The sequence below is a fragment of the Cryptomeria japonica genome, chromosome 3, assembly GCF_030272615.1.
Source record: "Cryptomeria japonica chromosome 3, Sugi_1.0, whole genome shotgun sequence".
NCBI classification, from domain to species: domain Eukaryota; kingdom Viridiplantae; phylum Streptophyta; class Pinopsida; order Cupressales; family Cupressaceae; genus Cryptomeria; species Cryptomeria japonica.
Window position 1 is genome coordinate 759,658,788 of NC_081407.1, and position 15,819 is coordinate 759,674,606.

The following is a 15,819-nucleotide window of genomic DNA, read 5'->3' on the forward strand; positions in this document are numbered from 1 at the left end:
AGATTTACCTAAGAAATGTTTTTAAGTGACAATCGAGATAATATAAACAAACACTGGCTTGACGTTCTACCACTACACTTCAAATTTGAGAAAAATATTATTCGATATTTTCCATATATTCGTCTTTAGTGAAAGATGACAAGAGAGTCTCGGCAACCAAAACTAAAATAACTAAGAAGCCTCATTCCGTGTGCTCATGCTTGCAAAGTAACAGAATTGAGGGATTCCTAAGAATTTGTCTATAATGCACGCATTTGGTCTAACAGCTGGAACCTTTTCTGCAGGTGAGAACACCCGAACTTGCAGTGATAGAGCCCACAATAGAGGAAGGTCTTGCCGCCATACTCGAAGCTTTGGCATAGCTTGAGGATTCTTTAGCCCCTGATGCTGTGAAGAATGCCCCATTTAACATAAGATCTCCCACTGATCTCCAGTTGCCTTCTGTTGAATCTTGGTGCTTTGTAACCTGCACATTACCCATACTATAACTATACTACAACCGTTGAATACCAAAGATATAAGAGACATGAGTTGTACAGGTCTTTTACCTCCTTGTGGAATCGATAATCAGGAGCAAGGAATCTGTTGCCTTGGCTGTTAATGGTGGGGTTTGCACTTCCCCCGATTGCATACATTTCCCAGTGGGTGTAATCATTGTTCACCACATGAAAGTATCCATGTCGACATCTGCATCATAACGTTAATATCTTAAAGACTTGAGCAAATAAACTTCAGCAAGCTTTATATTCGTGGTCTTTGTGCAAGGAATACAGTTTGTTACAAAATTCTATTCACACCTGGGCATACGTTGAACAAGCCCTTCTCCAAAGTGGTTGAAAGCAACTGTTACTTGCATTTTGACGTCCTCGGTGTAGGCGTCGCTGTGTCCTAGGAGCATCACCTGGAAAAAGCCAATAAATATTGGACTTGAGAAATAGCGTTCTATCGACAATTTAATAAATACTCACATTTTTTTCGTTCAAGTCAAGTAATAGGCTTTTAATACCCTACCCTAAAATCCTCGGATAAAAAATACAATTGTGAAACCTAATTTCAAAGAAAAGTATATTTATGGAAGACCAAAAAAGCAGTTTTGAGCACCTTGTCATGGTGAGTGAAAAAGCTGTTTGAAATGGTTATAGCAGTGGAACCCATGATGGCGTCGATCAATCCATCTGCGCAACTTGACAATGAACAGTGGTCAACCCAAATTGCGCTTGATCCAAAGATGGAAATCCCATCTCCATCACTCTTGGTTCTAAACCCATAATGTGTCGGGGAGCTCCTAACATTTGTGTTTCCCGCAGGTTTACAGTCGTGGATATGAACTCCATGAATGATAATATTGGTCACATACTGAATTGTAATGCAAGCTCCATTTGCTATATGAACATTGGCACCTCTACCATCAATAGTCTTATAACTGTTCATGATAAGCTCCTCCTTGAGCTGAATAACCATATCTTTTTGGAAAATAATCCAGAGAGGTTCGGTTTGAATAACAGCGTGCCGCAGAGTGCCAGGTCGAGGATTGACCGGGTCATCGTCATTTGGATCTGTAACTATATAAAATCTGCCATTCTTACCTCCAATGGCGTTTTTGCCAAATCCGATGGCACAATCAGCCAGTCTCTTTCGGTTGTTAACCCAGTTAGGATCACAACGCCAACAGTCATCGATGGGGTTCCCCGTTTCGCACGAGCTCAGCTTTCTTTTCGAATTATTTAAACTCCTGCACAATAGTTCTTGAAGTAAATAATCTCAACTGTCTGTAATATATGCTAGCTATAAAAAAATGCTAGGACTTCGAAATTCTCTTAATTGAACTGACTTAAATATCTTTTCTGTAGTGAATTTTCTTTCATTGAATCTGTCTCAACGACGACAATTGTTAATTATCCAATGGCATGATGATATGGGTGATAGAAATTTGTTCTATAACTGCTGCATACCAACTACAGTTACGAGAATAGTATTATAGAAATTACAGTGAAGAAAACGTCGAGGAACAGCATAAGAATAAATAGAACATTTATAATAAACCTTGTCATTTAAGATTTCATACTAATGTACTAAATTCAATAAGATATTGGATTTCATTTCTATACTACCATAAATAAATTCTCTAAAATTTCTAAATCATCTGAAAGGCGAAATGGTTACCTTTCTACCATTTGAACTACAAGCTCCGGCTTCTCAACATGATATTTATCACTATTCTCAGCCTTAGTCATATTGAAGGGGGTTCTTATTGATTCCACCATTACTAACTTGATGAAAAAGACAGCAAGAAGAAGAAACAATGGCTGTAAGGCTTGTCTGCTCGCCATTTTGGATAGGAGAAAACCTGCAATGGTTGTATTACATGCTATGGCTTTGGGCTATCTTATATACAAAATCATCATGTGCAAAATCTGTAGAGAAGGGGGAATCTTGACCCCGACGTTTGAAAAATTGTTGTGTGCACGTTATCTCAGTGCGATTATTACGGTGGTAATGCACATGACTATAGCGCTTGACTCATAAACAATAGTGAGTAATGATGTGATAGAGCATTCCTCCAACGTTTCTTAGAATGTTTACTCCGACGTTTTTCTGAATTGAGAGTTTTCTCCAAATCTATTTGAAAAACATAGATATAGAAACTTTCATGGATGTGGTGGACGCCGCATTTTATCCGTGTCTGCTTTCCATGGTGACTCCATTGAGTTATTCGGTAGTAACACTTCTTTGGGTTTCACATTAAAACATGAGAAACATTGGCAAAGGTGATATGGCCCACAAGTATGTTTGTCTTTGGTTATAAATGACTTTCCTCTTCCGTAATTTGCACGGGGATGGGCGACCAAGTTTGGTATAAAATTCTCGCATGTTGTTCCCGCGCTCACATGGTTCCCGCGCTCTTCATTTTTTTTATCGTGGAAAAAATTAGAATTCCAAAGAATCTAACATATCGAAACTTAATAGATTGTAAATGTATATTTGTAGGATAAACTTCTTTATGTTAACGCAATAAAACATAATGAATGGATGATTACGTTAGAGAAAGATAGGTCGAAGTGAAAATAATTGGAGTTTTATTTGCTATGTGTGACGTCACGAGGATACTTAGGTATAATAGACATATTTATATATTAATTTAAGGTTATAAGTTTATAAAGATTGATTATTTCTAATTCTACATCATATCAATTTAATAATATGAACTTTTAAATAATATGTTGAATCATTATATGTTTTTAGTTTGGATGGCTAGCTCAACCTGAAATATATATTTAATCAAACCAAATATTCAACTTTTAAAAATAATAAAGACATATGATACTATTGGAACATTTTTGTGCATTAATTCAGCTTTTAATTCTATTGAATTGTATGACACACACAGCTTAATAGTGAGAAGGCTTTTGTAAGAAGTATGAATGGTGAACTAATTGTTATTTATTTTGATCTAATAAGATCATTCATTTCTAGAACTTCTAATTGTGTAGATCTTACTTATAAAAAGGAGCTGTGAATAATAGAAGGCTTTTTAATACTTATAGTTTTTTACTATTAGATGGAGTAATTAATTATGTGAGATTTATTTTTTTATCAAATAAAAATCATTTAAATAGCATCAACAAAAGTCCAAATAGTTCTATGTGATTGGATTTGTAAACCATTTTTAGAAGTAGACATCTCACTTTCCATGCCACATAAAATAATATTAAAGTTGAACATGAGTCCTTATATCATAAATTCTATCGAAATTTTCTACCACCTCTTATTATTACAACATTTTTACACTAGATGACTTGTTATTAAATTATAAATACAAAAATAATAAATTATAAAAATGCCTCTTATATGTACTGACATGGAAAATATATTAAATATTTGGTAAATTTGTTTATCTTACATGAAGCAAACCCAAACACAAGTGAAATTGCTTTGAATATATCAATGTCCATTCACATGATTTAGTAATGTGTCAATTTTGATATTTTTTAATGTTTTGAGACAATAATAATTTCAAACTATAAGGACCTCCATATTATTAAAATAATGATATAGCATAAAATAAGCATTATTCTAAAACATTTAAAATAACACGTTCAAATATATTAGAATGGAAACATGATGTTTAAGTACAAAAGCCATTGACAAGCCCTATCATAAGGAAACAATTTCCTTTACATAGCTTCAAAAGGTCAATTATGAAGAGTACAAAAATTAAGGTAACCCTAACAGGAACTCACGAGACACTATCTCCAACAAGCACACATTGGGTGAGAGCATCATCGAAGAACATATCTACCCAACCACAAATCTTTACACTCCCCTGAAACTCTTCTTGGCATGAAGAATACCTGGCCCAACGCAAAGATGTCGAGAAATCTTAAACAAGTAGGAGTGATGGAATCTATGTAGCATGATATACTCTCTCTCTCTCTCTCTCTCTCTCTCTCTCTCTCTCTCTCTCTCTCTCTCTCTCTCTCTCTCTCTCTCTCTCTCTATGTTTGTGTGTGTGCGTGTGTGCGCGTGCACACACATGCTAATATAACAATATTATGATATGGCAAAGAGTATGAGTTTTAAATGATCAAAAGTAGTAGCATGGTATAATATTAAAATTTGATAAAACATCTTTTTCCCAATGCATCTTTTTAAGTCATTTGTTGATAGATATATAGAGGGTGATACTCAATCCTTATATGGTTCTCCATGTTTACCACCATCCATTTACACAAACAAGAATTGAATGCACAAGTATACAAAGTAGTCATAGGAAAATAGAAGCATCTAACAAGTATTATCTTCTTGATAATTAAATTTAGCATAAAAATTGATTTCAAACACATTAGTACATAAGAATACCAATAACAAGATTTGTCTAAACATGATCTTGAGAGTATAAAACTCATACAGACACATGTATAAGAGTACAAAAGAAAAGGTAACTATCAATCTATCTAATTAACCTGATATCATGAAAGACATATTAAATGCTAATTCATTATTAAATCTTCTAAATGATATACTTAAAAACTAATTCATGAGTTATTATATGATGCATAAATTCACTAACATTATATCATTAAAATGTTATAAATTGATAATAAATGATTATCATAAATAACTTAGTTTCATTCATTAAATCTAATTGGTTCAAATATTTTGACAATAGAATATATTTTCCATCTTAGAATAAACTTTCTACCTTAGATTTGATTATAATATTCAATATCATATTCATCTAATCACTCCTTTGATTAAAAAGTGTTATCATGATCAAACAATCAAAATATAAGATCAAATCCATTTAATATTTATATATATAGTCATAAACTTTAGAGATGGTTAACCATTTAATGATAAGGAACTATCATCTAGTCAAGAAACTATATGAACATGTCAACATGAGATTAATATGAAATTCCATCCTTATCCTTTACATTTAAAAAAACAAACTATGATATTATCATTAGAGTTTTCACTAAGTCAGAGTTCAATATTCAACAATCACAAAATAAAAAACAAAATTTATTATTTCTATATGGTAAGGGATAAGGGCTTACATCTTACCCTTGACCCAAGAGTCCATTTCTTTCATTACTATCCTTATTATCCTATTTTATATATTAGTCTTGTGATTTTAAAAAGTCTTTCTATTTTTAATCTAAACAAAGTATTGTAGAGGCATTCAAATAATAACTTATTCATCTTAAGATATACAGAAAGAATATATTCAAGTTTAATATTGTTGACTAATGAATTTATTTCTATACGTTTAAAGCTATAACTTAATAAATTTTAAGCTTTAATAACATCTCTACACCTCTTACTTAAATTCTCTTAATAACTACTTGCATTCTTATATTGATATATGCTACTCTATGCATTTATTAATATATAAATAAATATCTATTTTATTGATCTACTACTAATCTAATTATAAATAAATGGTAATAATCAATGGATGGATTTAGTCAAGCTAAGGATTACTGGCTATACTCTTGGGTTGACCTAAACAAATCCATGAGTAATAATATGCTAATGATTATAATTAAAGTGAGAGTTAATGTATTCAATTACAATTCATTAATAGCTAAATTTTATTACAAAAATATCATTCTAAATTACTTCAAAGAATTATTACAAAGGAAAAGTATTTATGAAATTCAAAACTTATAAATCCAAATTTTTAAACTATCCAAAATAACCAATAAACTTTTACATTGTTAGACAATATAGGATAACTTGTTACTGCTACATGGATTTGATTTTTGTCTTGAACAAAGATACATTATGAATAAAGGAAGATTGCACAAAGTGACATAAATAGAAGGTCATTTCCAAGGAAATCTAGATAGTTCTTTTCAATGAAAATAAAAGAAATAGTGGTTGTTGTTCTTAATAGAATGCATATATTATGTGCGTTAATCACACATAGACACTAAGAGAATGGTAATCAGTAGACACCAATTCCAAATTAATTACCCTTGATAACTTCTCCAAACATCATAGAAACTGATAAGATAAGATAAGAGGACATCAACACAAAATAATACTAGATTTATGTAGAAACTTAAGGGGAAAACCATGGTGAGAAAAGCTTCTTGGATCTAATATGCAAATCTAGCCTCATAAACTAAATAATAAACTTATAATATTTTGTATGCATCAACCCATAGGAGACACCAATGCTTGAGTCTAAGAAGTGAACACCAACTATAATCATGAGGCGCCAACCTTAAATACAATAATAGTACATCAAAGATATGATATGCAGATCTTCAAGGATGAAGCTTTAGGGTCACCTTGATCTAATCAACTTTTGACAACCCTCTCAAAGTGCATGAGACCTTCAATTGATTTTGCCCACTTAACCTAAAATTTAGTTGACAACTTACACAACTTTTGCGATGGTTATTAGTTCTACTAGCAAGAATTACTCTTTAAATGAATCCAATTACACTTATACATCCCTACATTATATATAATCACAACTCATCTTATAACTTATTTACAACATTCACACATTTGACACATGCATACTTTAGACCAAACATATAAAAGGCTTAAACCAAGATCCAACATGCTACTTCAAGAGTTGGATGATGCTATTCTTTACGAAAAATAATTAGTTGGTCCTAGTACACTTTCACATGCTTCCTATAGTTGGTTCATAGTGCAATAATTTGACCCATTCATAAAAAAATTCATAATATATTGTGAAGTGATCTCTATGAGCATAATGTTGACCCTAACTTTTCATGTTATTGAATTCCACCTTTGCAACTTGAATAGACTTGTCTTTGTGTGTAGCCATATTTATCTTCCAACATACAAGCCTCAAAATATAACTATGGTAGAATGTGGTATAAAATAATGTGCTAGTGGATATAGTTTTTGAGGAATGAACTTCATATACACATCACAAATACTTCCAAATCCTTCAACAATAAAAAATTGATTAAGATGATACTAGTGACATACTATATTGAATGATGTATTTAACATAACTTGACTCTATTTATCTAGATCAATAATTATTTGATATGACATAATATTAATTAAAATTATTGTAATTTTTGAAAACTGGATATTGAGGGTAACATAATGATAATTTATACAAAAACCTTAACTACCTCCTTTGAAATTAATGAAAATATAAATTTCAACAATCTCCTCCTTTGTCATTGGTTCCAAACATGAAAAATGCTACTAATAAAATACTCCTTGTAATGGAAATTAGGGGCTCCCCTTGTGTAGAAAATTTGCTTCCATTGTAATTGGACTTTCATTCTTCTCAAGTTTGGCTTTGTGCTCTTGTAATTGGACTTTCATTCTCTCTCTCTCTCTCTCTCTCTCTCTCTCTCTCTCTCTCTCTCTCTCTCTCTCTCTCTCTCTCTCTCTCTCTCTCTCAATCCTTTCTTCCCCAAATGGTGTAGAATTTTGGCTTCCTTTCTCCCACTTTGACATCAATGACAAATATCCACTTTGATTCTTGGTCTTCAAGGAAAAATTAATCTACTAATACCTTTTGTAATTTTTTTCACAATACCACCAAGACTACTTGCAGTGAGGAGTCAACACTCCTCCTCAACATATACTAACTTCCTCTTCATTTAAGAGGGGGGCGATACCACTACCAAATTCTACCCAAGATATTAAATTGTCTCCTTTCGAAAAGGTTTTGTAATGATCTCTCCTTTGTTTCAACATATTCTATCTTCACTTGTTTCCTTGCAACCTTCTCTCTTAGATAGTGATACTTAATTGAGATATGGGTTTTTCCGTGAATGTGTTACCCAATCATTTGAAATGTTTATAGTACTTGTATTGTAACAAAGGATTGGCATGGGTTCTTCAAATTCAATCTCCATCTGCTACAATGTCTTTTTTTATCTATAAAACCTAAATGCAACAAGAAACTATTGCAATATATTTTGCTTCTACCATAGACTAAGATACAAAATCCTTATTTTAGCTCAACCATGATATAAGGCTATCACCAATAAAGAAAGCTATGCCACTTGTACTATTCTTTCTATGAAAGACCATTTGGGAGAAGAGAAGACATTACCTCATCAAGCACAAAATTTAAAGTAGTGCTTCAAATGTTCATCAATAGATTGCTCCATATGTGTAGAAAAGAATGTCATAAGACCATTCCTATAACTTCTTCCTCCATCTTTTGTTTACAATAGTGTTAAATGAATTAAAGTGCTCAAAAACTTAATCCATATCAACCACCCTCAAATAATACTACTTACATAGAAGATGCTTGTTCACCAACGATATGGTGTGGTACAACTTTCCTAACTTTATAAAAAGGGGTTGTAGAGGATTCATGTACAACATTGAGGAGCAATAAATTTCCCAGACATAGCCAAATAAGATTACTATATTAACTATCTAAGACAACCCAGTTTTCATCCTTCATGCCTGTTGTTTTACTTCTAATGAAATCTTTACATAGATCTCAAACCGACTAACCTTGATAGCACAGAGGTTCCATTCCCATACCCAGTCCATAAATAACTGAATAGCCTGTTACATTTTGAAGGCCAATTCAACAAGAACCTGTTGCCACGTCCAGATCTCTAAGGCAGCCCAAGAACTACAAGGATATCATGCGTCTCACATAGAAAAAGAAGTCCCATTACTACCACTGGCCTGATATTCTACCAAGCATCACCAGCTCCTCTGCAACCTCCATAAAATATAACGCGCCAACTATACTAAATCCAACTCTAGTTTATATTCTTTAAATTTGGTAAATACAAAGAAGCTTAATACCGACCTCACAACATGCTTTGCAACAATTCAACTGGTCATAGTCAAGATGGGTATGAGACATTGACCATCTACGTCAAACTTTAATTAAGGCCGACTCTCGATGTTATGTGTGCACACTTGAAGAGTATCTCCATGCTTTTTCACAAATAACAAATTTCTTGTGTGTTGAAAAAAAGGCACATGGATTTTACAACAATCTGTTCTGCATGGTTGTTTTTGCTATGTTGTTCGATGATAAAAGATTAGAACGAACTCCATATAGCACATGTAGCTTTTGACTTCGTCGTGGGACATGGGATCCACATTTCCTTATAGTTGGTGGTCTCCTCCATCCCTCATCAACTAAAATTATTTTCGTATCACAAATCTAAATGTAGTTTTTAAATAAAAAGAAAAGTTTTTGCAGCCACACGAATTTGCATGGGGCCATTACATTATTTGTACGCTGGAAGGCTAGTACAACCTCGTTTCCAAAAGCAAATAAAATCTTGATGAAAGTATGCTTAGAAGAATTAAAGGAATAAAAATAATAGTCCAATGCACTCCGTGCGTGACGGTAATGTAGACCATGAAATCTCATGAGTAAATTCATGCACGTCCTCCAATCTGCGTATATTTATTAGTTGGGGATGGAAGGCAAGCATGCATAATGAAATAATCACGATGCTGAAGTAGTCAAATTTCGATTGCTGGTACTCACTTATTTGGTAAAAGTTCAAAATTAAGGACCTTTAGGAAGGCCATTCAAGTTAATATACCCCTCTTTTCCAAGCGACTTGCATAATTTAGCTGATTTTACCTTTGATATAGAACTATAAGGTTAGATCTTGTCCAATTCTAAGTGGCTGGTACAAGTCTAACACGAATATGATAGTAGAAACATACCACACACTAACAGTGATAACAAAAATACATGTAAAATTTAACTATTAAATAATTAGATATGAACAAAATATGGTTGAGACAATGGTTTTCTAGAATTCTCCCACTTATTTCAAATACCTTGCAAAAGCATAAAGGGAATATTAGCATCTAAGTATTAAGGAATATGAGGCCATTATATTTATTACACCATCTAATGTTATTTGTGCTTACATGCTTCATCAAATCATCTAAAACAATCACCAAAGAGTCATCATTTTCAATCATCATCCACTATCCTCCACCATGTGATGAGAAAAATGGTATTGTGCATCTATATGCTTCATTTATACACAAAAAATTGGGTTTTGGCCAAGCTAATGACACCTTGACTCTCACATTGAGTTTAAACTATTGCTTGAATAAGGCCAACAATTCAACAAAAACTCTAAAACCAACTCACCTCCTTACAGGCATTACTAATTGTCATGTACTATACCTCTACAATGGATAAATGACTACAACCCATCACTTGCTCATTCAAGTAATAGAAACACTAAATAGGCTAAAGAAATAGCCACTAGTAGATATTTTATGATCTACATCTCCTGTCAAATCTAAGTCAACAATCCCTTGTGAGTAATCACCATAGTAGAAGATATAATAATTTATAGTGTTCTGCATTCACCTTAAGTCTCTCTTAATTGTTGTTCAATGCTCTATGCCAATATTAGCCATATAATAATCCCAAGGCTCCCATTACATCACCAATGTCTAGCTTTATGTAAAATATAACATAAATTAGAATATGAAGTAGACTAGTGTAAGGAACATGCAATATATACTCTACATTTAACGGTGAAGACGTATATATTACTTAACTAATAACTTAGTACCCAAGAAAATAGAAACATTTACTAGCATATAATTCTGCATACTAAAATATTACAACACAAATTCAACATACTTAGTCTATCCCAATCAAACATTTCTTATTTCTCTCTCTTTTCAATGCCTAGGATGCATATAGGAACCCCTAATTGTTTATGTTGAAATGTATTGAAATTTTATATACCATATCTCTAATCATCCATTCATTGTTACCAAATATCAACAAATGATCTATGCATAAATTGATAAAAAGAGATTGATTACCATCATAAAGTTTAATTTTTAATAATTAAATAGTTGCTAAGGGGCCCAACGCCCAATACAGTAGAAAGTAAAGTCTATAAACAACATAACACAAAAAATAGGGGAAAAAAGAAACAATTATCGGCACCCCGATGACTACCATCTAGTACATAAAACCAACCCCACCAAAACCAAAGTCCAATATCTGACCAACTATATAGGCAACCAACATAATTAGGAAATACACTAGATTATAATACATAGCATATGAATTAAACTTTTGAAACCATAATTTTGGAGATCATTGGACACCATATAAGTATTGCTTCAATTTATATGCTAATGAAACCTTGCCTTTTACCACATAGTAGTTGTTAGGCGTTATTCTTTTTCCTACAAATATTATTTAATCTTTCTTTGGTTTATTAGGAGTGGTTAATGTGAATAAACATGGAAAAATACATAATCTACATGTACCACTTTCTAACACATGAGTAATTGAGTCACACACTCCCTTTTGGCTTGTTGTGCCTCCTTCCATAACCACGAGTTTGTTCTTACCTTTAGTAGGTTATAGGGTAATTAATTTTCTCACCCTCTTTTGGCTTTTATGCCACTAATTATAACTTCTTTTCTATCTTCACTTAAGGAGGTTATGCTACATATTTTGACATTTATCAAGTAGGTAAAACTTCCCATATTTTATGGGTAGTAGGAGTTAATGCACCTATTGGTAGCTTGGTGAGCGTATGAAGAGTATTCTCAAGTTCTCTTGCATTGTCTATATTGTTCTTTCATTTCAGATTTTGGCTCTACTATTTGATATTCGATTATCTATTAACTGTAGTTGCACATGATCTAGGTCAGACACGAGATTCTAGCCCGATTGTCACTTCCCAAAGAATCTAACATGGTACTGGAACTTGTTGTCTAGTACAGTTAATTTTAATATCTGGCTTTTATAGATTTGAGACTAACTGATAGCTATAATATTAAAAAACCAAGTATTCTCTTCTCCTACATCCTTGCATAGCCCTAATAATAAGTACAACTTAACAAAAGAATAAGCATCCCTATAATCTACTTTGCATAGTTATATTCTTGGGAGGTTTGCGTGATTGTAGCATTTAGGTAATTTTGGCAGAATTTTCAACATTTCCAAAGCATCCAAAAGGTTGGATAAAGTCACAATTGACTTTTTTTTCAAAAACATCAAAGCTTGGAGGACAAAATTAGAAATCAAATGTTAAAATCTAAAAACTTTTACAGGAGCCATTTTAAATTTTGCATTAGAAACTCATTTTTCAGTCACTAGAAAGAAAAAATATTTTTGGCATGCAAAAACCATTTTTAATAAGTTTGGCACCTTCCCTAATTTCAATCTATGTTCTCCCACTCCTATTTCCATACATCAATATATATCCATCCTTATCTATATCCTACCTATATTTATATTCATGCATTCCCATTAGTTTTTGTCCTATATTTGCATACATTTACCCATGATCATTGTATTATATATCTTTTTACAACGGACCATTTTTGTAGCATTGAGGATTGATCTTGCTTGGCTTGAATTTTAAGGAAAAATAAATTTGTTTCAAATTTTAAAATTCTCCTCTTTCCTCGTAGTCATTGGGAGTTGAGTTTGTAAAACATGGAATTATCTAGCAGGGCTTCAAATTTAAAGACATTAATTGACCATTAAGCAATCATTGACTTATTCGTATATAGAATGAACTTATGAACATTTTCATTTGGAACTTTAAATAGAATAAAAATATTGTATCAAAATCAACATCTAAGTATCTTTATCACAATCAAAAAACTATTCTAATTAAGGGAGTAGGAGAACATGACCATTGATTATTTCACTATCTTTATGATGTAGTTATAAATATACCAAGTCCTTAATAATCAATGAGGAGTATAGAATCTAGCAAATCAAAGAGAAAAAGTATATATTGTGATAGATAAGGTCTAGAGTTACAAATTAGACATGTATAATATAAAATTAATCTACAATCACATAATTAACTTAAAAGGTTAATAATTCCCCATGCAAGTGAATATATTTAGTTGCGTCGTATACAATTACACCGGGTGTGTTCATAGTTTCAAGAAACATTTGCATAAATTAGTTTTTTGAATTACTGGTATGAACATAAATTCAACTATTTCCTATCTCTATGTTGCAGTTCTTGTGAGATTTACCTAAGAAATGTTTTTAAGTGACAATCGAGATAATATAAACAAACACTGGCTTGACGTTCTACCACTACACTTCAAATTTGAGAAAAATATTATTCGATATTTTCCATATATTCGTCTTTAGTGAAAGATGACAAGAGAGTCTCGGCAACCAAAACTAAAATAACTAAGAAGCCTCATTCCGTGTGCTCATGCTTGCAAAGTAACAGAATTGAGGGATTCCTAAGAATTTGTCTATAATGCACGCATTTGGTCTAACAGCTGGAACCTTTTCTGCAGGTGAGAACACCCGAACTTGCAGTGATAGAGCCCACAATAGAGGAAGGTCTTGCCGCCATACTCGAAGCTTTGGCATAGCTTGAGGATTCTTTAGCCCCTGATGCTGTGAAGAATGCCCCATTTAACATAAGATCTCCCACTGATCTCCAGTTGCCTTCTGTTGAATCTTGGTGCTTTGTAACCTGCACATTACCCATACTATAACTATACTACAACCGTTGAATACCAAAGATATAAGAGACATGAGTTGTACAGGTCTTTTACCTCCTTGTGGAATCGATAATCAGGAGCAAGGAATCTGTTGCCTTGGCTGTTAATGGTGGGGTTTGCACTTCCCCCGATTGCATACATTTCCCAGTGGGTGTAATCATTGTTCACCACATGAAAGTATCCATGTCGACATCTGCATCATAACGTTAATATCTTAAAGACTTGAGCAAATAAACTTCAGCAAGCTGTATATTTGTGGTCTTTGTGCAAGGAATACAGTTTGTTACAAAATTCTATTCACACCTGGGCATACGTTGAACAAGCCCTTCTCCAAAGTGGTTGAAAGCAACTGTTACTTGCATTTTGACGTCCTCGGTGTAGGCGTCGCTGTGTCCTAGGAGCATCACCTGGAAAAAGCCAATAAATATTGGACTTGAGAAATAGCGTTCTATCGACAATTTAATAAATACTCACATTTTTTTCGTTCAAGTCAAGTAATAGGCTTTTAATACCCTACCCTAAAATCCTCGGATAAAAAATACAATTGTGAAACCTAATTTCAAAGAAAAGTATATTTATGGAAGACCAAAAAAGCAGTTTTGAGCACCTTGTCATGGTGAGTGAAAAAGCTGTTTGAAATGGTTATAGCAGTGGAACCCATGATGGCGTCGATCAATCCATCTGCGCAACTTGACAATGAACAGTGGTCAACCCAAATTGCGCTTGATCCAAAGATGGAAATCCCATCTCCATCACTCTTGGTTCTAAACCCATAATGTGTCGGGGAGCTCCTAACATTTGTGTTTCCCGCAGGTTTACAGTCGTGGATATGAACTCCATGAATGATAATATTGGTCACATACTGAATTGTAATGCAAGCTCCATTTGCTATATGAACATTGGCACCTCTACCATCAATAGTCTTATAACTGTTCATGATAAGCTCCTCCTTGAGCTGAATAACCATATCTTTTTGGAAAATAATCCAGAGAGGTTCGGTTTGAATAACAGCGTGCCGCAGAGTGCCAGGTCGAGGATTGACCGGGTCATCGTCATTTGGATCTGTAACTATATAAAATCTGCCATTCTTACCTCCAATGGCGTTTTTGCCAAATCCGATGGCACAATCAGCCAGTCTCTTTCGGTTGTTAACCCAGTTAGGATCACAACGCCAACAGTCATCGATGGGGTTCCCCGTTTCGCACGAGCTCAGCTTTCTTTTCGAATTATTTAAACTCCTGCACAATAGTTCTTGAAGTAAATAATCTCAACTGTCTGTAATATATGCTAGCTATAAAAAAATGCTAGGACTTCGAAATTCTCTTAATTGAACTGACTTAAATATCTTTTCTGTAGTGAATTTTCTTTCATTGAATCTGTCTCAACGACGACAATTGTTAATTATCCAATGGCATGATGATATGGGTGATAGAAATTTGTTCTATAACTGCTGCATACCAACTACAGTTACGAGAATAGTATTATAGAAATTACAGTGAAGAAAACGTCGAGGAACAGCATAAGAATAAATAGAACATTTATAATAAACCTTGTCATTTAAGATTTCATACTAATGTACTAAATTCAATAAGATATTGGATTTCATTTCTATACTACCATAAATAAATTCTCTAAAATTTCTAAATCATCTGAAAGGCGAAATGGTTACCTTTCTACCATTTGAACTACAAGCTCCGGCTTCTCAACATGATATTTATCACTATTCTCAGCCTTAGTCATATTGAAGGGGGTTCTTATTGATTCCACCATTACTAACTTGATGAAAAAGACAGCAAGAAGAAGAAACAATGGCTGTAAGGCTTGTCTGCTCGCCAT

General features: G+C 33.1%; 2 protein-coding genes across 2 annotated transcripts; both read right to left on the bottom strand.

The window, feature by feature from the left end:
* Window positions 1-259: 259 nt before the first annotated feature.
* On the bottom strand, window positions 260-2,330 carry LOC131874358 (probable pectate lyase 18). The gene is made up of 5 exons (XM_059217695.1): window positions 2,164-2,330; window positions 1,102-1,732; window positions 798-901; window positions 549-687; window positions 260-466 (listed from the first exon to the last, which is right to left on the bottom strand). The coding sequence occupies exons 1-5, from the start codon at window positions 2,328-2,330 to the stop codon at window positions 260-262; spliced, it is 1,248 nt and encodes a 415-aa protein (XP_059073678.1).
* An 11,418-nt stretch (window positions 2,331-13,748) lies between these two features.
* Window positions 13,749-15,819, bottom strand: LOC131874359 (probable pectate lyase 18). Its single transcript, XM_059217696.1, has 5 exons — window positions 15,653-15,819; window positions 14,591-15,221; window positions 14,287-14,390; window positions 14,038-14,176; window positions 13,749-13,955 (listed from the first exon to the last, which is right to left on the bottom strand). The coding sequence occupies exons 1-5, from the start codon at window positions 15,817-15,819 to the stop codon at window positions 13,749-13,751; spliced, it is 1,248 nt and encodes a 415-aa protein (XP_059073679.1).